Here is a 24,288-nt window from a genome sequence, read left to right as displayed (position 1 = left end):
GGGCGTCGTTGGCGAAATTTGTCGATACTGTTGGCGGTAAAGAAATTCCGCCACCAGAATATGGCTATTTCACATTTAACATGAAATTTGTAGGTAAAAGGAAGCGTGTGCTGCTAGGTTGTGTAGGTAGTAGATTTAAACCGCTTTTACCCTCATTTCGCTTGATGTATCCTTGCGATGGGAGTCCAGTTTTCCGGTTTTCGTCAGTATTGCTGGTAGTCTGGCCAGCTCACTGTCTGCTTTTTTCCGTAAAGCGATAGCTTCATTCGTTTTACCCTGGCGTTCTAATGTCTCTGCAAGCAACTCGTCCGTAACGCTGATCCATAACTTATCATCTGTTTTCCTAGCCATTGCTTTGGCAGCCATAGCACTCTTCTCGCTTTGCTCGCCAACAACACCACGAAAGTACTTCCAGCTCATGAATGTCAGCGCTAAACAAGTGACTTGACTATTCCCTATGGCAGTAGCAGCTTGCAAGGATTGGTGGAGATTTCTTTTTGTCTGCATAGTGGATTCTGTTTGGATAGTAGCACTAATTAGGGAATAAGCAGCCCGAATATATTTGTTTGGGCTATCTTGGCAGAAAGGTTCAAGAGCAGCTAAAGAGTTCGTAGCACTCATATATGCCACATGACCTGGGTTCCGGTGAATAAGAATGCAATTGAGACCTGCAAGAATAGCTGTGTCACGGTGTGGATCATTGCGGCATGTTTTATGGGGAAATTGCGACAATGAGAAAATGGGTTGCTGAAAAATGTTCAGTGCGTCATCAAGGTTTCCGGTCGCCTGAGCAAGTACGCCAGTAGCGTATTGTATCAGGCAACCGATGGCATCTTGTGAGCCATCTTTGAGATATGTAAAAATAAGGTGTACTTCTTTCAATGTGCGGCTTGCTAAGGGCCAGTCCGTTCGCGCACAGGCAAGAAACACCTGTTGAAGAAGCATGTGCAAGTATAACAATCTACGCCATCGAACCCGTGCAGTTGCAAGCATTAAAGATTCGGACACTTCCTGTGGCGACTCAAAGGCGCCTGTTGTTTTCCGTCAGACAGGGTATCCAGAAACAGGAAATATAACATACCTCGAATCATACGTAGGCCTTCCTGTAAATACTTCTCAGCCTTGTGTCCGTCCTGGGAATTCTTTGCACTCAGAGTCAAAGAACTAAGAAAATAGCATAAGGAATAAATATCGATTTCCGGGAGCCAGTTTAGCAACAACGTGGGGTTCCCGTTTTCTTCCTGGATAATGTCACCAAACTCTATGGCAAAATGCCTAAGGCCCTCGCGATTTAATGGCACCGAGAACGAGCCATCGTCCCGCCAAAGGGGGTTGCTGATATTTTGATCCATATATTTTTGGAGAGTTTGTAGCTTTTGAGAGGCCTGTACGATATCATAATCAAGAACGCTGCAGCATATATCAATTATTTGAATAATAGTACCGATATGGGGGCCATCTCCAATGGTATCGTTAAGCTGATGGCTTCTTGCCGTTGCAATGGCCCTCTGTGCGAGTTCAACGGAATCGCCGCCGGAGGAATGCTGTAGATGCACAAGTGCTTCAACAATAGAAGAGACGACCACTATGGCCTTATCGCCGTTGCGATTTGCCATAGATGCTGTTTTTTGGAGATTATGTATCGCAGCGACTAGGTCCTGGTGTGGGGGTGAAGAGAGAGAGAGGGTGACTCGTAGCAGACGAAAGGCGTACTCCCAGGCAGTATGCCGATATCTGATCACGTTAGAGAAAATAGTATTTCGGAAGCACCCGGGATTTCTTACGCCTCAATATCACGAATTATGCCGTCTACCATTCTTACAGAAGCTTTAGGATTGGTTCTGAACATTATTCGACATAAAAGCTGCTGCATGCTGTATTTAAGATCGAACATTCGATTCTAAACGAACGAGGAAGAGATATTAGCATCGATATTTCCATACAGCCGGCGAGTTAGCGTACCCTCTCACATAGATCAATCTGGTACGTAAGTTATCAGTATAATATACGAAGCTCTCGGGTTAAAGGAAATACGTACGCCTTTACTCAATGCAGTCTCAGCTTCTAAATCATTATTCGTTTCTTCGAAGAGAATGCGTGCATAGCGCAGCCTGAGAAGAGCCTCCGTCCTAGGCTGTAACCTCCAATTCTACAAACATGGATTAGTTATATTCCAGCAGGCTACGCCAGCAGGGAAAAAATGTGAGAGGAATACCTTCATAACGGCTTCAATGCAGCATAATCCAGTAGCGACTAGCTTATAGTATTGTTCAACGTCAGCTTCTTGATGGGAAGCGGCGAGAATCGTTCCTTGACTGTGGGCTGCATCCAAATACTCATCTGCTAGAGATAATAGTAATATTTGATAATCAATGGGCTGTTTTTCACATTTAGAATGGGGCGTGGAGGGCTTCATTTGCTGCGTCGCGGAAGGCGGCATCGGCCGTATCTGTTGGTTCGGTGTTTGGGCGTAAATGAGAGGAGTCTTTTGCTTTTCAACTTTGGTAGCAACCGGCGCCGGCCCCGGTATCTCCAGTCTTGTAGCTGAAAGAATTTCGGGCTGTGCAAGAGGTGGAGGTCGAATCTGAATTCGAGGGTATTGTGACGGGGAAGTGGCCGGAGGTGGTATTGGCTGAGGGCGCGGCGGAGGGGTTTGGTACTGCGCGGCGTACATATCATGCTGATTCGGCAGATTGTAGTAAGACACTGGCATGGCGGGTCCCACGCCGTACTGTATAGCAACATTCGGTGGAGCGGGCTGGAGCTGGGGTAAAGGACACGAGGGATAGGCGGCGGCAGATGGCTGGCTGGGAAAGAGCTGAGGGTGAAGACTCTGTTGCGGCGAGATATAGCTGGTGAACTGCGCTAGCAAAGCTTGGGATTGTTGCTCATGCTTGAAGGTCGGTGACGCGGTAGGAGAGGCCGTAGGGCGAGCTTGTTGCTGCCGATGGTTCGGGAGAGGTGCCTGTCCCGAAAACGGTGGGCCATCGTGAGGAGGTTGGGCCATTTCTGAGCCAGGTGAAAGTACAGATAAGTCCAGAAAGAATATCCGGCGAGCGCTATCATGTCATAAGTGGATAAAACGCAAGTTGACGCAATGGACGGCCAAGCTATCGAATTCACATGTTTTGGGTATGCGGAGGAGCAATTGTCGAGGCATGTCGCGCCAAGCCTGTCAACTTCGTGCTAGTTATGGATTGCAGAGTTAACTACCAGTCAACATCCAACGTCCAGTAACAGACCAACTACAACCTATATAAATACATCCTAAATCACAATTCATCTTCTTACAATACTTGTGCGAGAAGTTGCATGATCTCGAAAGTCTACGGCGCCTGGTTCTATCCTCCTAAATTAACTTGATGATGTTATCTTCAGGCCAGAGTCAGCTTTTCCTCGGGCTGCCTGCGCATTTTTTTTACGGTCTTGGGCTGACGGGGGTCTTCGGACTCATAGATGCAAATGGGTATGAAATTAATTATCATGCCCAAAGACATTATTATAACGTACACTGGCGTCTTAAACACAACGGTATGCTAACCACTCCTAGCTAGTAAGCACATTGATATTTGGGATACCGAGAGGTCTATCTAAATGACCCGATTCTTTAACTTAATAAATGTATTTCTTTAAGGCTCTCGATTCGACAAACAGCCAGAGGGATTTTATTCAGCCCCGTTGTGGATGCCATTGAAGAAACTTCTCTCTCTAGAAGTTAAAGTTAAAGCGGTATACATATGTAGAAACTAATGACTAGACAGGTCCTGGTGTCGTGTCAATTTTTTCTTGGTAACTACTCTTTGGTAAGAAGCCTTGTATGTAACTAGGCTTGCAGAGGTGGTTTTTTGCTTGAGGCAGCAGGTTTCAGCTCTCGCACCACAGATGTCGGAGCTGTAGGCTGGTGCTCTTGATCTTACAGCAAATACTGCAATGGGCTCCTTGCATTCGCTGATAACTCCTGCAACTGCATGGGAACAAAGTACGTACCAAACACAGATCTCTAGGCAGTGAATGATTTATATCGACTGTGCTCCGTAACAAATATACTATGGACCCTCTATATTTTTTGTCTGATGAGATTAATGATAAACCAATTATCAAAGCTAAGATCTTAACCTGAGATTTTTACAAGTTCGAACACCATAAACCATCTGAAGTATTCTGCAGATATTCTACTTCCCTTGTCTACCTAGGATCAAGGCGATCGTCATTCTCTAGTCAAGCATAGTGGTTATAGATCTGTAGTTCATGGATAAAAGCTCTTTATACCTCTTCAAGCGATACTTACAATCCATATTTGCATTCACGACCGCAGGACGCAGGCTGAGTCGACTGAGCTCCGTGCCACTGCTTATTGAGAGGGCGGAGCGGAGTAGTTAAGCCCTGATTGGCTAGCCCTACGGTCTTCCCCACTTCACCGCACTAATAGCCGCTGGATCCGCGATAGTGGGGCTTAGCTACAATAACGCCAAGATTGGAAGCTACTAAGCGCTATTCAAGCCTTGTTGTGTGGCATCCACGGAGTACAACATCGTACGGAGTACTGAGTACTCTATTCCTTTTCTAGAACAAAAATAATTTTCAATGACCAATAGAAGATATAAAGGGCCGGTGTGAGATTTAACCAATCAGGAGACTTGTTCTGTAGCTCCACGTGACTGTAACGATAGGGTTGAGCTCTAAAAGATCATGTTGCTTCAATTCTTCAAACTACTCCGTATAAAAAGTAGACAAAGAGAAAGGGGATAAGAATAGAGGAGTATAGGAACCTTCCCCCAATTTGATGTCTGAGGACTTTGGGTTAGGAATTCAATTTGTTTGCCAGTACGGCTCACCTCGATACACTCAAACCGCATGACAGTAAGATATATGGGCAGCGTCAACGGTCAGACTCAGTTCAGCGGCGTATGCCCGATTCCAGAAATGAAATAGTCTGGTATTCACATTGTAAGCTTGGAGAGCCCTGATGCACAGGGAATTTGATTTTTAATTCCGAAACCCCATCAGAGACACCGGAAGACGAGATCAACAATACCAAAAAATGTATCACGGTTGAAATCTGGCGTTTCCAACCCAAGTCCAACAACTAAAAGTCTTTTCTCGTTGGGATTTTTCGTCACGATAGCGCTGGCAATCTGGCATGCATACAGGTGCCCTAGATTCTCCCATTCTGGTGCACGGCCACCTAGTACTGTCGTGGCTGTTAGCTCGGGTGGGGGAAGCAAGGCGTCGTCCCCTTCTTCTGGAACTGAGTGGTATCCGCTGGTTCCTGGATTTGTATTCTCAAGAGGCACATGGAGCTTCCATGGTCAGCAGCGGAAATTTAAGTAAAGTGAGAGCGTAACCCGCGCATACCCAATGGGCTAACCTCCCGTTTTGTGCTACCGTCACGAGAATCTTATCTGAGAATGATACGGCTATCACATCAGTCTGGATACCTCCGACTTCCCCCCTGGCCTGTTTGGTTTGCGCGGGAAACGGGTGGGATTGTGCTCCAGCCGTCGCAGGAGGAGCAACGGTAACGACGTCCATCAAAGTTTTGTGGTGTTATTATGCGCTAATAATTGTATTGGCACCACAGCTTGCTGGAGTGTCTTGACCACAGAGAGTACACTGATATATATTTTAATAACTTGTAGTAGGCTTCAAATGACCAGTACGTATGGGGTAACATATAGTTAGTGCACTGATTAGGTGTTCAAGGTAGTTAGGGAGGTACTCTACGGTAGTAGTTAACTACCTTAGTTAGTTAGTGTCTTCGACTCTCACCGCCCTTTGGCAAAATAATTTATCAATTTAGGAAGTTACGGAGTACTCCGTATTCTGTAGTCAACCAACTAACTTAGTTACTGATGGAATAATTCAATGGCAATGGAAAGATCGATCAAAAATATGTATTCATGAATTTTGAGAGTCTTTGAAAATGCCGAAGTTTGTGCCGCGGCAACGAAAACATAAAGTGTTAGTCAGGGAGAAAAAGCCGACCCAAGCGCGAGACTCAAATGTCACCGAAATCCAACCAATTTCGAAATCGGAGAGGGAAGAGAAGAAAAGAATACTGAGAGAAGAATTAGCAGCTCAACAACCGAAAATTTCTGGCAAGAAACAAAAGCGTTTGGACAAGTATATTGTACGTGCTGCACTTGTCTGATTGCTATGGCCCGCAGCTGATATCCACATTCTTCCCAAAGGAAAACAAACTCAAGAAAGACGAAAATCAATTACTTATCAGGAAACTTGCTAAATCAAAGATAGATACTACTCTGCTCCAGAGTTCGCGAGATCTACGCAAAAATAAGAAAAAGGTGCAGAAACGTGGCATTCATCCTCCAGATGACGCGGAAAGCTCATTTAAGGCGCTTGGAGACTTTGTCTCTACCGAAGAGACTGATTCTGAGCGCGAGGATACTTCGGTAAAGAATACTGCAATCTGCACCGGGGTCCCACCTGAGAATGTACAGCTCGGAAGCGGCTTGAAGCGGCCCTTGGAGATTGGCGCAGATGGTTTTCCTATACTCAAAAAAAGGAAGAAGAACAAAACAAGGCTCAAACAGGCACCTAATCTAGTTGAGGAGCCTGAATGGGAAGGATTTGGGTCAGAAGATTCAGCATTACTACCGGTTGATAGCAAGGAGAAAAGTTCTAGTCCAGGGGGAAGTAGTGGTCATGCTGAATCATTTCAAGACGGCGCAGCCTCGGGTAGCGAGGGCAATGATACCGAAACTTCTACATCAGAACTTGACGACACAAGCAAAATCGGCCCTAGAAAATCTACATTCAAAGCTTGGGCTGTTCAACAAATAAACGAGGCTGTCGGCTTTGTCCCTACGCAACATGTCGCTGGGCCGGTTCCGGAAAAGGTTCTTCGAGCATTTAAGATAACCCAACATGCGACTCCAGATGAGGCCGAACCCCTGCCCCCTGAGCTTCTAACAACAAACCCATATATCGCCAGAAAAGCGTTTTCCGTTCAAGTTAGCCGTCCCGATGACATACAAGAGGCTCGTCTAAAATTACCGGTTGTTGGTGAAGAGCAGAAAATTATGGAAGCCATACACAACAATTCATCCGTTGTGATATGGGGAGCTACCGGAAGTGGAAAAACCACTCAGCTTCCGCAGTTTCTGTTTGAGGCAGGCTATGGAAATCCCGATAGCAACACTCCAGGTATGATTGGTATCACGCAGCCAAGGCGTGTCGCGGCTGTAAGCATGGCAAATCGCGTGGGAGTGGAACTGGGTGAATTTTCTGATCGGGTCTCCTATCAGATTCGGTTCGATAGCACTGTGTCTGCCAAAACAGCCATAAAATTTATGACTGATGGTGTTTTAATACGAGAAATAGCTCAAGATTTCTCACTTTCAAAGTACTCGGTCATTATCATTGATGAAGCACATGAACGCAGTGTCAATACTGATCTGCTCATTGGCATGGTAAGTCGAATTGTGGATTTACGGAAATCTATGAGTGCGGATACACCTTCAATCAAGCCGCTCAGGTTGGTCATAATGTCAGCGACATTACGCATATCTGATTTTATTCAAAACTCCAATTTATTCAAGCATGGCCCACCACCTCTGGTACAAGCGGAAGGGCGCCAATATCCTGTTACTGTTCACTTTGCGCGCCGCACCCATCGGGATTATATTGAAGAAGCATACCGAAAGATTTGTAAAGGCCACCGAAAATTACCTGCAGGCGGATTCCTTGTCTTTTTGACTGGCCAGGGCGAAATAAAACTGTTAGCAAAACGTCTAAATCAAGCATTAAAATCGACCCATACTCCAAATAGTTCCCAAGGAAAAGTTCGCATATGCCCTGCAGAAGCACCTCTCGAAGCTGACGACATTGCATTTGGTGAGGAAAACTTAAAACTGCAAGGAGAAGAGGAAGACGCCGAGAGCGATATTGAATTTCGGGGTCTAGACGACGACGGTGAAGATGAGTGGGATGAATTCGATCAAGAAGAAGGACCAATGGACTCGGGGACCCAAGCCCATATTTTGCCATTATACTCCCAATTACCCACAAAGGAACAGCTTAAAATATTTGAGCCAGTACCAGAAGGCTCCCGATTAATAGTCCTAGCGACAAATGTTGCGGAGACGAGTTTAACTATTCCTGGAGTCAGATACGTGTTTGATTGCGGTCGTTCTAAGGAGAAACAGTACGATATCTCCACTGGCGTGCAAAGTTTTCAAATAGGATGGATCAGTAAAGCCAGTGCAAGCCAGCGTGCCGGACGAGCAGGAAGAACCGGGCCAGGCCACTGCTATAGGCTATATTCTTCAGCGGTATTTGAGGACGCATTTGCAGAATATACTGAGCCGGAAATTCTTCGAACCCCGATTGAAGGCGTCGTTCTACAAATGAAAAGCATGGGATTGCACCACATTATCAGTTTCCCATTTCCTACACCGCCCAACCGCACTGCACTTACGAAAGCCGAGAGCTTGCTAAAATACCTGGGTGCACTGGGAACTGATGACCAGGTGACAGAGATAGGCCGACACTTGACACTGTATCCGCTGAGCCCAAGATTCGGGAAAATGCTTCATATAGGGTACCAGCATGGCTGTATGCCATATGTTATTGCAATGGTTTCAGCTTTGGCTGTTTCAGATCTATTTATTCAAGAAAGTCAACTTGATCTTTCGCCGCTGCCAAGGGATACGGAACATCGAATTTATACAAATACTGATCGGCTTGAAGATACCGCTAGAGAGCAAAGGAAAAGAGCGTATCACAAAGCTCATCGTATTTTTGGTAAATATGACGAGAAAGCGGATGCTTTGAAATTCCTTGCTGCCGTATGTGCCTATGCTTATGCGACGAATGGGGAAGCCTTTTGTTCTCAAATGTTTGTTCGCCAGAACGCAATCAAAGAAGCTTCGCAGCTCCGGCAACAATTGACTGGACTCGTTCGTTTGAACACCCCAAGTCTCCTTGGCTCTTTTGAGCCCTGCCTACCAGAGCCTTCAGACAAACAGCTGCGAGCGCTGAAACAGATAACAGCAGCTGGGTTTATTGACCAGATAGCCATTCGTGCAGACGCCGCCCCAGTTCCACCTGCGATGGAACGGAAGCCAAAAAGAGCCATTGACGTCCCCTACTTCACTCTCTTTGCATCTCGCGAGGGGCGTGCGATAGACCTAGATGAGAAGGCGGTTTACCTTCATCCATCGTCGTGCTTAGCCAGGCTATCGCCCGCAGAACTTCCTCAGTATTTAGTCTACTCTCATCTCCAACAATCGACTACGACACATGTCGGGGACTCGCCTAAAGTGCGCATGTTCCCCCTAACACCAATTAGTGGTTTGCAACTCTCGGCCCTTGCGCAAGGTACTCCGTTGATTCAATATGGGAAACCCATTGGGAAAACTGAGACTTTAGGTGGTATTCCTGAAAGGAGAGAATGCTGGGTTATCCCTTCACTGGTTGGGGAGCCGGGGAGCCACGGATGGCCACTTCCCGCAAAGAAAGTGGTCCAAAAGAAGGATAGAAAAGAAGGGTGGGTTATTGAGCGGTTTGTGTAAGTCGATTAAACTGTTATCGCTCTTTGCATGCTATACAGAGTATACAATATCTCATGTTGAAATAAGTGCATTTTTCGTGGAAAAAGTACTCCATACTCCATACCTTTAGATAGTCTCAAAACCCAGGCTAACAATGCATATTTTGTAAAAATGGATATCAGTTGAAAAGGGCCCGACTGTAATTGTCAACCGCTAAGTGAGCTCCAGAATGCCACCAACGCCCACCAATGCTGGGTATCTAAGACGAATCCTAGTTCCTGCTTCTGCTATGGTTATCGTCCCTGTCATCTCGATACCTGTCCCGCGTGGCTCTGTCATCCGCTCTCTCTGGTCGATCCCAGTCTCGCCGTCTACCACCTTTTTTCGGGAACTCCTCTCCATCAGCCCTAATGCCAAGCGCTTTGCGAAACCGTTCACTTTCTTCGATCTTCGCTTCCGCCAACTCATGAACTTGATAGGTTTTGAAGTGTCTCTTTCCCCTCCCGTCGCCACTAAAATCTCCTTGTTTTCTCTTTTCACCACGATAATCTCGCCCCGCAAGTTCATCCTCTAACTCCTTCGTTAACTTTACTCGTAGCTCATCGAGCTTAGTCTCAATCTCCTCTTCTGATAGTTTGTATTTTTTGCCTTTAGCATCATCATCATCCTCCTCCTCCTCTCCTCGCTCTTCCAACTCTTCATTCTCATCCTCAAGTCTATCTCTTTCCTCCATCACCTTAACTTCAATCTGTCTCCGCCGGTCATGTTCAAGAATCTGCTTATCAGGCTGCCGTTGCTTAAAGGTTCGTGTATCTTCTGTATCTGCACCCAATTGATTTGGTGTGCCATAGTTCCTGTCGCGAGGTTTAAGAAGCGAAAGATTGCGCTGTACATAGCCCGAAGTTCCGCTACCACGGGGCGTAGAAAGGCCGACATTGGATGACATGATTTCGGAATTTGATTTGGCTGTGTTTGAATTGTGGTCGAGATCATAGTACGGAGTACAGAGTAGGTTATCAAACAAGACCAGTTGTATGACTAATCACAGCTCGGGCGTTTTGTTATTAGTCAGCCACTGGCTCAGGTCTGATACTTGGCAAAATCAAATGACTTTCTAACTTCCACATAGGTAACATCGAGTTGGAAAATATAAAAAATGAACCGCGTAGCTGTATTTGTACACTTTTAAAATTAGTCCTAGCTCAATCCGCAACCTCAGTTGGACTCTAGCTGGATAAAATAAAACCACCTTCCTTTTACCAAAATAAAATCATGAGACGTTTATCCATAAGTTGGATTATTTTCATCATCCAAAATCGGTCGAAAATAGCTCAATGATCTATGCAGCTTACCAGCTGCGTATATATTACCATCCGAATACATCTCCAACACTGATCGTGCTCCACCTCACTCCTCCAATTGCAAAGCAGAGCATAATGATATCTACTGTAGCCAGCACCGCTGCTCCCATCAAAAATCTTGGACAGAATATTCGATACAGCATTAGATGACGTCTTAGCCAGCCAGCCCACATTGTTGTGGCTAAATTGATGGTTGCATAGTAAAGTATGTGCGTCGTACTTGCTTGTGCAATATCCGCCATCAAACGTTTAGTGGAGTTCTCGGGAGTTTTCGCGACTCCGTTCAATACCTGCGGGCCACGAGACTCGATAGGCCTTTTCCATAGTGCAGTCAAGGGGGCAGCTACGGCAGAGAGAATCTGAGCTCCGAAGGTATTGAAGATGACAAGGAGGGGTGACCATGGGTAACGGACATTATCAAGGGCGATGAAGGCAGTTTCCCATTGGATACTGCTGAGCGTGGCTTGGTGACCAGTTGTGAAGAAGTGAAAGGAGCCGAGAACGGCGAGTATAATGGGTCCGATAGCAGAATTGCTCGTGGTGAGGTGATTTGTGTCGAGAATTTCGAGAAGAGACAGGATTTGCCATATCTGAATAGCAATTGTCCCCCCACCCATAGGTTTTTGGAGGAGAATGACCGCGAGTGCAAAGTTAACGACGAGGATAAAATACCGGGTTCCATAAATATTGGCGTAGCCTAGAATTGTCACAGATCTTTTAGCCGCAGATTGTCCCGGAGTCATTGCAATGCTAACGCAAGGTTTGGCCCAGGTAAAAGTTGTAGTACCAGCGGCGAAGGCTATCGCCAGAATAATTTGGGCCAAAATTCTTTTAGTTGACTTAAGTGTGCTGGAATTCAAAACCAGCCAATTGCCATCGTCAGCAGTATCCAAAAACCGGTAAGTCGCTGCGAGAAGCAGGCCCATGCGGAACGCAAAGCCGATCCAGAATATGGCTGATCCCTCATATGATTTTGTTCCTTGGTAATATGACCGAATAACGGTAGGGAGAATTAGCGATACTGCAAATGGGATCAGAAGCTGCCATGGCGCCGAGGTAGACGATGTATTCGATGCATAGTAGGTCGATCTGCAGTAAGGCATTTGTTCTTCCCGACAAAGTCGTGACAGTGATGCCAGTCTGCCTAAGACAATGAATATGATCGAATGGTATAAACCAAGTATTCTATCCTCTTTAGCGGTTTGTCGTAGCGAAGATATAGCGGCAAGGATACCAAACGTAGTAAGAAAAAATAAAAGAATCCGGTCTTCCCATATGGTATAAGAGTTTGATGCAAATCCAACGGATTGAGCAACAGTAAAAACAACTGCTAACCAGCCCCATAGCGAGGTTGGGAGTGGGGATATGATCCGTTCAGGAATCCAGAGTATGGTTGACGAAGCACCAAGAATGATACCAACAGCGGCCCCAAGGACACCACCTTCTACGGCCGGTATTGGTAGAAGTAACGTCGTTGCTGACACAATACCTGCTACTGCTCCAACCGCAGCCGCAATGCTCGTCTTCTTCAGTGTTGGAAAGGTAATATCCGTTCGATCGCCTCGGATCGCTCGAGCATAAAACACTAGTAGCCCAATGCCAGCAGCTGAGATTCCAATACCCAGCATCATACTAGGCACATCGAATCGAGCCCACAATCCACGGCAAACATTTAGCGTATCTCTCTGATACTCTCTATATGAATTATAAATGCTTCGAAGAACCGTGTAACTAGGATTCTTGGCTCGCTCAGATACCCATTTTTGCTCAGCCTGATGCCACAAGGACAAGGGCCCGGAAGTTTGACTCTGATCTAGCCCCCGTGCTCGCGCATATTCACGCTGATACCTTTCAATTTGAGCAGAGGCAAGCCTATTGACAGATATCAAGTTTCGGAGATCCTTTCCATTAGCCCCAGCAAAGGCCTCTTCAATAGGAGACCCAAGGTTGTTGAATGGGATCGGTAGGCCTAGAAGCAAAGACAGGGTGGGTACAAGATCAATTTGGGGGACAGGTCGCTCTTTGGCGCTCTTGGGGGGATAGAAGGCGTCGCTGCTTGTGCGTCCGAAAATTTTCTTCTTTGAGTACATCCACAAGGTAGCTTCTACCTCGTCGTCGGACTCGCCGCCATGATCTCCTTTAGAATCCATGCCATGGTCACCCATAACAACAAGTAACGTGCTTTCATCAATGGTTTCGATGAGACGCCGTAATACGCCATCCATCTCCTTCAGCTTCGCAGCCATTGCAGTATGGTCGGGTCCATATCGATGTCCCGCATGGTCAACTCCCAAGTAATGCCCTATAACTATATCCCATTTCGTCGCATTTTCAGCGTGCAAAAGGGGGAAGATATGTTCCGTAACACCATTATCAACAGTAAACAAGTCCCACACGTTAAATGAGTCGTACCCATGGGAAAGATCCTCTTCGAAATAGCCCGGGAATAATGCATTCCAAGTATCGTCACCCAAATGAACCACTCTTTTACCCGCACTTCGTAGCTGAGCAATGATATTATCCTCCTCTATGGCTGTCCCGGCAAAATTCGACCCAGCATCTATGAATGTAGGCAAGGTCCCAGTCGTTAGCCCTTTGAGACGCTGCAGTGTCGTTGTTGGAGGGTCTGCAATAAAAGGAAGCAGGAAAGCATTGTTGGGTTGCTGGAGAGCTGTCTCGTGAAGGACGGGAATATTATGATGGAACAACCGGGGACTTTGTCCCTCGATAGTAGGATGGAAGGGAACGGCGAAATCGTACCGCAACGCATCGATAATAACAATGACGGCCTTATCAAACGATTTCGGGTGCCAGCATCCCTTCTCACTGGAGCGTATACTTGGGTGATCCGATGTCGCAAAGGGAAGCACCGAACATTCAGACTTAGTATCTAGCACGAGCCGCGTGAGCAAAAAGCCTTTAGTAAAAAAGAAAATTCCAACCAAATGGATAAACCTGAACGCAAGAAACCTCCTTGTTAACTGGCGACATTCCTGCCGAAACGAATAGGAAAGGGGGAAGAGGCCACTCACACCAGCCAGCCGAGTAATGCTAACACGCCTCCGTGAGCAACTTTAAACTCCTTCTCCTTCACTTTATTTTTCTGAATATCTCTTTGCTTAACCTCTTTCATCAGCTCCTCTTCGCTGGCAGCACCCTGTTTTGCGCGGCGAGAAAGGTGCTGGGTCCGTATCCGCGCCGCATTGCGCGCCTCTTCCTCAGCCAGTAGCTGGGCGTTTGCCCATTGTGTTTGTATTTTCCTATACTCAGCGCCAGAGCCAACTGCATCACGGCTATCGGGGCCTCTAATGTTAGGCGGCTTCATTCTCTCTTCCCCTTTCTTCCCTCTCGTGTAGGGTGCTAGCTTCGAACTGCGGGAGAACGCTGGGGTGAGGATTTTTGTTCGGCACTGAAGGGTTTGCTAGCGAAAAGGAGAGAAATAACTAAACCCATCCATTGGAGACCAGCTAGTGAAGCGGCTCAATCAAGAGAGACTGCCGGTTCGGACTTTGGTTGTCATGTTTTCAAATGCTTGTTATCCAAACTGTTAGTTTTAGCGAAAGAGAACCTTGACAGCTAGGACCTTCTGCGACTGGGCTGATCCACCGGGTTCATAACAACAAGGCATCTAGGGGTAGAATCCTCCGACTGCACAATTGAAAGTAATCTACGAGGTACGGAGTACAGAGCACTGAATTCGAGAGAATAAAAAACACATGATATTGCAGAAAGATTACGGATTGAGCTATGTATGTCCTGAATGAGCACTCGGTGAAAACACGATACAGCCACTGAGACCAGAGATGTCCAAAGTGTTCCAATTGTGCAAGTGAGAGTGAAATCTGACAGTATTTGAAAAGCTTCGCGGAATCGAACTGGATTGTTGTGTGAAGTAAGCGAAGGGATGCCGCCCTGATCTGGGCAAATCCAGGCGGCCGCAAGTCATTAGAAAGAAATCCATTAATATCAACAAAATATTTTCACAGTGGAGTACAATAGGGACATAAGAAAAGAAAAATCGCGCCATTTTTGCTGCTTCTAGGCCCTAGGAACATAGCAGGACGCATGAAAACGTGGCGGTCTGTTGCGGTTTAACCGAAGCCAGTCGGAATTCGAACACAGTTAAGGTCAAATTTTGATTATGGGCCAAAAGTGGGCGATACGCCATGAATAGCATGTAGCGCAAATGAAATTTGGCATGGAATTAGTGGCTTCAAGATTAAACCGGGAGAAGGAATAATAGTACTGGCGGAGGTATCGCTCGGGTTCGGTTTTGTGAGAAGATGAATTCCCTATGAGTATCGTTTGGTATCATCTTTCTCTTTTAGTCCACCCATACGATTGAGATCGAGGGACTGGAACCTATCTGAGCTGTCTGTTGGGTATGGGGGCAGCTGTTCTGGGCATGGTTCTAGGCCGATTCCACCCTTCTCGCCAATGCGGACGACAACAACACTTCCTGGCCTGCGTCTGCCATTAGTATCCTCCTCCTCAGGGAATGTAATGCGGATTTCAGGAACAGGGCTTGACGGAGGGCTGGATGAGTTCTCGACAAGATTTCGCTTTTCGTCGATGACATAGACGGACTCCGATCTGCCACTATATGGAGTAGCGGTGATGGTGAGTCGGCGGTGGTGCGAGGGTTGATTGGCCTGTTCGATATCGACGGCTTTGGCGGCACGGCGTTTCTTGCGGAGAAGCAAAAGTACAGAGACCAAGGTGATTCCAAACAAAATTAAGACCAGCAGAGATATCAGAAGATTAATGGTGGTAGAGTTTAATTCCTTCCCATCACCACGGCGAACTAGCCGGTGCAAAGAAACCATTGTCGAAATGGTAAATGTGAAGATATCAAAAATATGGTATGAGTGGTGTAGCTCCAAGCTTAGCGCGTATACGTATTGCTAATCGCAGACTGAGACTGAACGCAATCGGCAGGGAGTCAAGGCTTGACGGCGTAGTTTGGCAGGGCAATGTCAGGGCGGTTGCGTAGGGCTTGGTTAATTAACGCGCGTTTGATCGGAGGCGGGTCGAGAGTCAAGGAGCGTGAGGGAGAGAAAGAATGGACAGCAGAGAGGCAGCTAAAAGAATGGAGCTGCCGGGCCTGCTTGGGCGAAGGAGAGAAAGCGGATGTTGGTTGATGTTGTGGGTGTGTGGGCGAGCAGCGAGAGCGAGCGAGAAGGGGAGAAGGGGGAAAGGGAGGCAGATGTGTTGGCGCGGCCCGAACAGGCAAGGCGCCGAGGGTCATCCCTGCCAAGCATCAGCGCTAAGCTCTTTTGGCATGTGGATTTCGGCACTTGGCCAATAGTACGCGATGACGCTTGCAGCGGCGCCGCCTCATTGGCCGCCCGGGCCAGAGCAATTTCATCAGCCGGCCAATCAGCGCCGCGCGGTGCCTGAGCGGAAGTGGGGTGCTTCGCGACTGCTGAGTCGTTCGTCGCAGCGCTAAGCTGCTGCTATTCCGACCGGAGACCACGACAGGGCTTGTTCCGGCGGCTGGCCGGTTATCAAGGCCGCTTTGTCTGGCGTCTATTTTCAGCTGCCCGTCTCGGATGCAACGGCTGCACAGCCCAGTTGGGCCTGCAGACAAAGAACTGTGAATGGACTGGGCAGTCCGCATGTAGGCTGGTGTCTGGCAGGTGCACAGCTCGCATGCCACATGGATAATAGAGTCCCCTCCGCCTGTGTGCTCTAGCAACAAACACCATGGTTGGAAGGCGCAGAATCCTTTCTATTGTGTGTGAAGCCCATACATATACAGTATAACTGCATCGTACGGAATACTCCGTATTGTACTCGTATACGTTGATGGTCAAGACCCAAGATCAACGGTGGGTTCTGCCCCGACGGACCCAACTCGGAATAGGAGTTATCTTCGCGCCTGATGCCTTCTGGTGACCCAGCATGCATAAATCACACGACAACTTGCTTTCCCGGCCCTCGTGCTTCTCGCCATCCATCGATTAGGCAACTAGTCGCTTGATGGGCGGGGGTACGCCAATGAAATTACTTCAAAGCCAGGTGCTATTCGCGGCTCCCACGTCCAGGGCCGCTCTGTTAGTTATGCGTGGGGCCGCCGAAACAAGGGCACATGAGTAACAGGCCAGATGGCGCAGAGCCAGTACAGAGTATATTTGGGTCTTCATGTGTATATACCGTACTATACATACGTATCACAGCGCCCACATACGATGCAACACCCAAACAGCCTGGCCAGACGTACAGGAAAGAATAGCACTGATGATCAAACGTACCGAGTTGAGTTACGTGTAGAGGCAACTAGTCTGCTGATGGGTGCCCCCTGTGCTGCACTGCCGAGAAAAAACATTAACCTGGCGGTAATGCTGTGCGACAAAACCTGTTGTCCGGAATAGTTCCCTTTTTGCCAGATCCTGCATGATTGCCCGCTAGAACGGAGGACTGTGCGTGTCCGACCATGACTGGCCTTTCAAAGCGGGTGGCAGGAAAATGTCGTGGGAATCCATGGCTCAGGTAGGACAGGGCGGTTGAATGCAGAAAAATTGCCAACGGCGGCTCACGAAAATCTCGGTGAGAACAACGATGTGTTGCGGAACACCATCCCGGTTTCCATTCCCAAACAGTTGGCAGGTTTCCTTTTTAAGGGATATTTCCCCTTTACATGATTCAGCAGTCTTGGGAAAGGCTGTGTACGTGAACACGGCGCAGCTGAAAGTACGTATGCATGCATGCATGTATGGAGCATACACATACAGCTGCTTGCCATGACAAAGAAGCCCGGTATCGTTGTCTATTTGTTGTAGTGTTTCTCTCTTTGGTTATGTTCTTTGTAATGCCCTTCAGGACCTGGGTGCGCGAATCAGAAAGAGTAATTCAGCTAAGTGGCTGTGAGCCAACCGCAATCAACAACAGTGAGGTTGGACCTTACGTCCACGGCCATGGGAAAAACAAAGTTACTCGTCGATGCCTTGAAGAACTTGGTTGAGTGAGTTGGCACCCAAGATGTTGGGATCCGCTGCCCCAGGTTATGACCCTTGTGGCAGCGTACACCCGAAATCAAGGGTGTAAGTGAGAACATTGCTCTTTCATGCAGGAAGGAGATTACATACAGACATATACCCACGAGCAAGCAGGGGAACCGGAAGCTTGAGCTAGGTCCTTGTTCTCTAGCCATCTTTTGTTCGGCAGGCCGTCAGCAGCCCATGCTGCTGGGAACAGCGCGCATAGCTACGTACATCGTAAACAGAAATCCTAAGAGACGAGCATCAGCGAAATCAACATGAGATGGATAGCTGGAGTAACTAAGTCTGCAGCCCTCCTATTGTCGAGTGCTCTGTGACGAGCGGCTTCATACATCTTCGCATGAGGAGTACCCCGTAACCAGCCCGGGGTCCTGGCTGGGGTCTCGGCAGGGACGAAGTAGCTAGTTACGACAAGGGTTTTTTTGCTGATCTTGATTTAAACTTGCCCCATTCGAAGTTTTGCGCGACATAACCTCCGATCAGACTATATTTTTATAGAAGGGTTATCTTAAGCTGGTATTCCGTACTGCCGCCTGGCCGTTTTCCTAAACGGCTGTGCTGGACCCCGTATTTTGATGGGTGACCAACCGCTGGAGGGTTAATTACGTCCTGCGTTTAAATGTTCCGGCAGAGGGGCGTGCAGTCTGCCCAGAAAGTTTCACCAAGCAACGCCCGCAAACAAGCGTTTGAGTTTAACACTGAATCTCGAATCACGGATTGTCTATGACACATCGAGTCGGGTGTCTGGTGGCGAGCGTGGATTGCTTTGGTCATGATTTTTGCGGCGCGGGCCAACCAACAACATCACTGGCGGAGGGAGATTCTGGAAGAACTGCACGTTGAACGGTGCAGCAAGGCGGCTGGGAAGACGGCGGCGGCGTGTGGTGGGCGGACGGATGGGCTATGGGGATCGCTGGCGCTGGCGATGCGGAGGGCGCGCGCGCGGTTGGCGGCGACGCGGTGGAGTCCCGATGACGCCTTATAGTGATCTGCCGTTTGGGGTGGAGACGCGTTAGGCCGGGCTGGGACTAGCGGCATGGGCCTTGGTATTTTTAAAACAAACAGCTGCGCCAAAACGCGCGACGGGCAGCGCTGATTGGCCGCGGGGCGCAGCTCGCCGACCCCCTGGCACGTCCTGCGCCGCGTATTTCGCGGTACGTTTCAAAACACGGACCAGCGTCTCACCGCGACCCACCGTGACCGTACGGGACGCACTGGCGGCCGCAGCAGGCGGGGCGCGGCGTATTTGTACGTATCGGTCGGACGGGCTAGCCGAATAGTTTCCACGGCGGTGGCGGGCTAGTCGCCTTGGCGGTTGCTTACATAACGACCGCCGCCCAAGGCCGCCCAAAGCGGTAATTCGACCGTTTGATCTCGAAAAAAGTCGACGTCGGCCAGCGCAGCGCCGTCGAAAAAGCAACGCCCGCCGCCGCTCCTGCTGCTGCTGCTGCAGCTCCCGTCAACCTCTTCACCACCGCCGCCGCCGCCCTCGTCGCCCACCCGCTCTGCCCTGCCCTGCCGTACCGCCCGTCCTGCGTTGTGCTGCGCTGTGCTGTGCTCTGCTGTGTTGGGCCTGGCTCTGGGTCTGGAGCGCTGCGATCCAGGGAATGCCGACTTGTCATCCGCAGACTCTCTTTGTACGCCCTCCTCTCTGGCTCCCGTACTACCCTGCTTGCGCTGTCGCTACCACTGCTCGTCCCCTAGCTACCCCGTACACTGGCCTTCTCGTCCCCAAACCTGTCTTTTGGTGTCTTTCTAGTGACTCCCGCCCAACTGGCGTTCTCAACCGCCCGCCACCCCAGCTCCCTGTGCTGTGCTAACTGGGCTGTCTTGCCCTCCAGGAGATCGATTACGCCCTGACTGCCGCCGTCTGATGCGATGAAGCTTCCGTGCGTGTGACAAGTTTCATGCGTTTCCCGCCCGCTGCTCGCCCCTCTTTGTTTGTGGCCCGGGCTTCCCTTTGAAACAGAATTTCATTCACCTTGTCATTCATCACTCGCCCGGACTGGCTCCTCCCCAGTAAACGCTCCCGCAAATCACCTTTCAGGCCTCGATCTCCTCGCCTATAACCGATCGTCCCCCCTCCATCCGCTTGACTTTCTGGCGCCCAACTCGTCCACATACATACCAACATCTGGTACGGAGTACATATATATATATAATACACACGTCGCTCAACCATTACTCAACCCTGTCACTGTCCCGCCGCCCGCCTCCCCCATCGCCAGCGTCGCCGCCGCCTGGTCCTGCTTCCACGTCGCTTCCCCCACGTCAACGCATCCAGATTGCCGATGAGCCCCAGCTGGCCGCATTTAGACTAGTCGCGCGTCTCAAGGTTATGCATGGAGGGTGAGTTTCTTGCCCTTCGCTCGACTCAACTTGTTTCCCTTCACCTGTTCACGGCTGCCTGCCGCGACCATGCTGGCAAACGAAGCCGGCTCTTGCCCCGATTTCCTGCTTTGCATTCGGCCGTACATGCCTACTTCCACGCCAGCTCTTTACTCTTTTTGCCGTCTTCAAATCATGCTCCGTCACTTCTTCTTTATCTTCAACTCACCCGCCTTGTTTGACTTCGGACGTTTTTCCTGGTCCAGCTCAATCCCGGATCTTTGTGTGCTTTTTTCACTCTTTCCCTTCTGCACATTTTCTCTCTTCTCTTTCATTCACTTTTCTCACCTACGTGCACATACTATATTTCTGTATATTTGCCATCCGACCATTTGAGAACTGTCTTTCTCCGGGTTCTCTCAGCCCGGTCGTCACCAACCACAAAATATATCTATTCTCACCTCAGGTTGCAGACACAGGCATTCATTATCTCAGAGAACTGACTGTGCTTATCTTTTGCAGTGACAAACTACACCTACAGCCTGTCAAAACTTTCACCTACACCTCCTTCTAAGGGCCCTTTTTCCTAATCTGACTTGTGCTTCTACGAATCCCTCTGGTGTGGGTCTGGAAAGCCCTTTGTCTGGCCGTTTATATTACATCGTCGTCCATCTACAGACTACACCCTCCATCGCTCACCAAAGAATCAGTCAAAGATGGCGCCCGGTCTTTCAAACGGAAACAGCGCCCAAGTACGCTCATCTCCCACTTCTAGTATCCATCAGACATAGCTATTTCTAACAACGATTCCTAGATTCGAGCGCCCCGATTCCAACAAGCCGATACACTGGGTGCTGGCCGGGGCTTCAGTTCTACGAATGGGAACTGGAGCGGTGCCTGGAGCAACCCTACCATGACAAATACCTCTTCGGATAATGCCTTGGAGAATGGTCAGTCTGGTCAGCAATTCCCCATGATTCCTCTATCTTGAATATCATATTGACAGTTCCGTATTATAAATTTTAGCAGACATCCCCGATGAGATAGAGGGCAGGTCAGGGTCTGGCTGTCTTTTAGCCACCTCAGAATCTGATGGTTGGGATGGGCGACTTAATTTGCCATGGAACGTCAATAGTCAAACCGCCCCTTCCATTACTCCCACAGGAATCGGCAACGCTCCATCTGGGCATTCTTCTCCCTATTTCACTTCAGCAAGGCCAGCGGCGATTGGCATGACGGCGAGGACTGCAGCTCAAAGAACATTCTTTACTCACTCCGACTCAATTAGTGGGGCCTCATTCGGAACGTCAGCATCAAACGGCATGATCAATCATAATACTCCTCCTCAGCCATCAAATATAGCTCTAAATATGGGTCCTGCCACAGACTACACAAGCAACCACGCGTTCCCTGCAACCAATGGGGATATAACCATATATGAAAGGTCTAATGTACATTTTGGCTTTCGTGGGTTCGCCTCACAAATCGCCTCTCAGTCTGGATCAGTTGCGCCGACACCATACTCTCATGCATCACACAACTCCATAGGCACCTTTCCATATCGATCTGCTCATTCCTCACAATCTTCTTTCCATTCTGACTCCGATAATAATGAAATTAGAAATATGCGGACACAAAGTGACATTGCGCTTGCTTTCTCTGGTCTGGAACTTGAAAGCAACGCTTATATGGCTCGCTCACAGTCCAACTCCCACCGACCAGGCTATGTTAGCCATTCTTCATTTGACGGATCTCTTCCACAATTTCGAAACCCTCTTGGTTTAGATGATTTGCCGCTTTCTAACTACCGGACATACAGCCCTGAATCTTTCGCGCCGCACTCGCGTCGTTCAGATAGGGACGATGACCCTCCATCTCTTCACAATGTTGGCAGAAACGGAAATCCGGGCTTCTATTCTACTCATGGGTCATCTCCAGTTGCTGGACGCCTCATGTTCTCGATAGAGAATCAATTGAACACCCGCCCTTTAAACGGCCCAACAGAGGTTCTCGATAGGCGATTGCAGAGTCTGCAAAACCAGCAACAGTACCGGGCAGCCTCGGCACAAACCAGAGGAATGCCACGTCAAAACCAAGGGTATAGTAATGCGAGCTACCAAACTGGCCCAATGAGTCAAACAGTGGATGCATATGGGATGCCATCTCTTACCGGGGTTTCTCCAGCGACTATTCCGCGACATTCATACCGTAGTAAAGAGCCCGAAGTGTTCATACCGCTACGCAGCCCATTGCTTGAAGAATTTCGTGCTAACATCAAAGGAAACAAGCGTTATGATCTTAAGGTAATTCTTAAATTCAGCTTTATATGGTCACAGAAACTAATTTTTTTTGTCTGCCAGGACATATACGATCATATTGTTGAATTCAGTGGCGATCAACACGGCTCTAGATTTATTCAAACGAAACTAGAGACGGCACACAGCGACGAAAAGGATCGTGTTTTCCAGGAAATCCGGCCAAATGCAATTCAACTCATGAAAGATGTCTTCGGAAATTACGTCATTCAAAAACTTTTTGAACATGGTAGCCAAGCACAGAAAAAAGCTCTAGCGCAACAGATGATGGGTGACGTCCTCAATTTGTCTACCCAGATGTATGGCTGTCGAGTCGTTCAAAAGGTATGAATTTAGATTATTCTTTTTTAGAAAATCTCAAGTTAACAGCTTCTTAGGCACTAGAACACGTCTTACTCGATCAGCAAGCGGAAATAGTGAAGGAACTAGAGCAGCACGTCTTCAGATGTGTCAAAGATCAAAATGGTAACCATGTCATCCAGAAGGCCATTGAGCGGGTACCACAAGACCGCATTCAATTCATAATAGATTGTTTCAAAGGCCAAATTCCACAATGGGCTGTTCATTCTTATGGATGCCGCGTTATCCAGAGAATGCTAGAGCATTGCAATGCGGCAGACTGTGAAGCTATCCTTGCTGAGCTTCACCGCTGCTGTGCTAGCCTTATACCAGATCAGTTTGGAAACTATGTTATTCAGCATGTTATTGAGAATGGTGAGAAGAAAGATAAGCTACAGATGATTTCTGTAGTTATTTCTCAAGTTGTCTCTTTCTCTAAACATAAGTTTGCAAGTAATGTGGTTGAGAAAACCATTGAGTTTGGATGTCCCAGCGATCGCTCTAGGATCTTCAAAGTGTTCATAACTCCCAATGATCACGGTGAAAGTCCCTTGCTGGGTCTAATGAGGGACCAATATGGGAACTATGTTGTTCGTAAGTCACAAGCATGACCCTTGCTTACTATTTAGCCACTAACAACAGTACAGAAAAAGTACTTCAAGTTTTACAAGGCCGCGAGTATCATGCACTTGTAGAACAAATTCATCCTCTACTAAGCCAGCTCAAGAAATTCAGCTACGGCAAGCAAATTGCGGCTATTGAGAAGTATCTCGTCAGACATGCCCCGTCCGTTTCGCCAAACTCGTCCCGGTGTCCTAGCCCGTTCATTGCAAACGATATGGACTCCGCCTGTGAGGATAATGCTTTCTCTACCCGATGCATTCCGAGCTCTCGTGGCAGCATTGCTCAAAGCACAAATACAAGCATCGATTCAACAGAAAATGATGACCAGAAACCCGCATAGTACATACTACTTTTGTTTCCAAAATTAATCGACATCCAAGTACATATTTTTATTCCGCTCGTCCAAATTGAGAGCAGCACCGCACTCTTAACACCGCTGTGCGCATATAAGAGCATCAATACTGTTGCATGGAAATGTTGATACTTCACATGACATGTCTATATTCACCCTTTTCTGGGCCTCAATTGATGCATCACCTTGCCTTCATAATACCACTTGATGGCTATACCTATTTAATTCTCATTTTTCCTGTGGTATGACTTTTATTTGATTTTTTTTTCTCTCATGCAACGGCACCCGGAATGAAAGTGATTGTTAATGTTAGGTGGGCAGGCTGGGTCTGGAGGAGTGCCCGTTTACATGATCTTTCTACTATTTGACTTTCTCTGTGGATTATATGGGGTTTGCGGGCTTAAACGTCGCCTTTTGCCAATTTTTTTTTAACCACATATTATGCAAAAATTT

At 48.0% G+C, this 24,288-nt stretch overlaps 7 protein-coding genes across 7 annotated transcripts; 2 read left to right on the top strand and 5 right to left on the bottom strand.

The window, feature by feature from the left end:
- Positions 1 to 135: 135 nt before the first annotated feature.
- LOZ57_001751 (uncharacterized protein) lies at positions 136 to 3,007 on the bottom strand (the record flags this gene model as incomplete). The annotated part of the gene is made up of 6 exons (XM_049250834.1): positions 136 to 1,031; positions 1,082 to 1,734; positions 1,785 to 1,900; positions 1,963 to 1,980; positions 2,039 to 2,149; positions 2,216 to 3,007. 6 exons carry the CDS (start codon positions 3,005 to 3,007, stop codon positions 136 to 138), a joined length of 2,586 nt encoding a protein of 861 aa, XP_049110418.1.
- A 1,996-nt stretch (positions 3,008 to 5,003) lies between these two features.
- On the bottom strand, positions 5,004 to 5,532 carry LOZ57_001750 (uncharacterized protein; the record flags this gene model as incomplete). Its single annotated transcript, XM_049250833.1, has 2 exons — positions 5,004 to 5,300; positions 5,356 to 5,532. The coding sequence occupies 2 exons, from the start codon at positions 5,530 to 5,532 to the stop codon at positions 5,004 to 5,006; spliced, it is 474 nt and encodes a 157-aa protein (XP_049110417.1).
- A 391-nt stretch (positions 5,533 to 5,923) lies between these two features.
- On the top strand, positions 5,924 to 9,536 carry ECM16 (putative ATP-dependent RNA helicase DHR1; the record flags this gene model as incomplete). Its single annotated transcript, XM_049250832.1, has 2 exons — positions 5,924 to 6,130; positions 6,192 to 9,536. 2 exons carry the CDS (start codon positions 5,924 to 5,926, stop codon positions 9,534 to 9,536), a joined length of 3,552 nt encoding a protein of 1,183 aa, XP_049110416.1.
- Positions 9,537 to 9,786: 250 nt separating this feature from the next.
- CWC21 (RNA-splicing factor) lies at positions 9,787 to 10,461 on the bottom strand (the record flags this gene model as incomplete). The annotated part of the gene is made up of 1 exon (XM_049250831.1): positions 9,787 to 10,461. The coding sequence occupies one exon, from the start codon at positions 10,459 to 10,461 to the stop codon at positions 9,787 to 9,789; it is 675 nt and encodes a 224-aa protein (XP_049110415.1).
- A 420-nt stretch (positions 10,462 to 10,881) lies between these two features.
- On the bottom strand, positions 10,882 to 14,201 carry GPI13 (mannose-ethanolamine phosphotransferase gpi13; the record flags this gene model as incomplete). The annotated part of the gene is made up of 2 exons (XM_049250830.1): positions 10,882 to 13,831; positions 13,909 to 14,201. 2 exons carry the CDS (start codon positions 14,199 to 14,201, stop codon positions 10,882 to 10,884), a joined length of 3,243 nt encoding a protein of 1,080 aa, XP_049110414.1.
- Positions 14,202 to 15,168: 967 nt separating this feature from the next.
- On the bottom strand, positions 15,169 to 15,702 carry LOZ57_001746 (uncharacterized protein; the record flags this gene model as incomplete). The annotated part of the gene is made up of 1 exon (XM_049250829.1): positions 15,169 to 15,702. One exon carries the CDS (start codon positions 15,700 to 15,702, stop codon positions 15,169 to 15,171), a length of 534 nt encoding a protein of 177 aa, XP_049110413.1.
- A 5,219-nt stretch (positions 15,703 to 20,921) lies between these two features.
- On the top strand, positions 20,922 to 23,823 carry PUF3 (mRNA binding protein puf3; the record flags this gene model as incomplete). Its single annotated transcript, XM_049250828.1, has 6 exons — positions 20,922 to 20,957; positions 21,020 to 21,155; positions 21,232 to 22,508; positions 22,566 to 22,844; positions 22,898 to 23,453; positions 23,507 to 23,823. 6 exons carry the CDS (start codon positions 20,922 to 20,924, stop codon positions 23,821 to 23,823), a joined length of 2,601 nt encoding a protein of 866 aa, XP_049110412.1.
- Positions 23,824 to 24,288: the final 465 nt, after the last annotated feature.

The sequence above is a fragment of the Ophidiomyces ophidiicola genome (genome assembly GCF_022830035.1).
Source record: "Ophidiomyces ophidiicola strain CBS 122913 chromosome Unknown scaffold_4, whole genome shotgun sequence".
NCBI lineage: Eukaryota > Fungi > Ascomycota > Eurotiomycetes > Onygenales > Onygenaceae > Ophidiomyces > Ophidiomyces ophidiicola.
The sequence above is the reverse complement of the archived record's forward strand: the minus strand, read 5'-3'. Positions and strand labels throughout refer to the sequence as shown.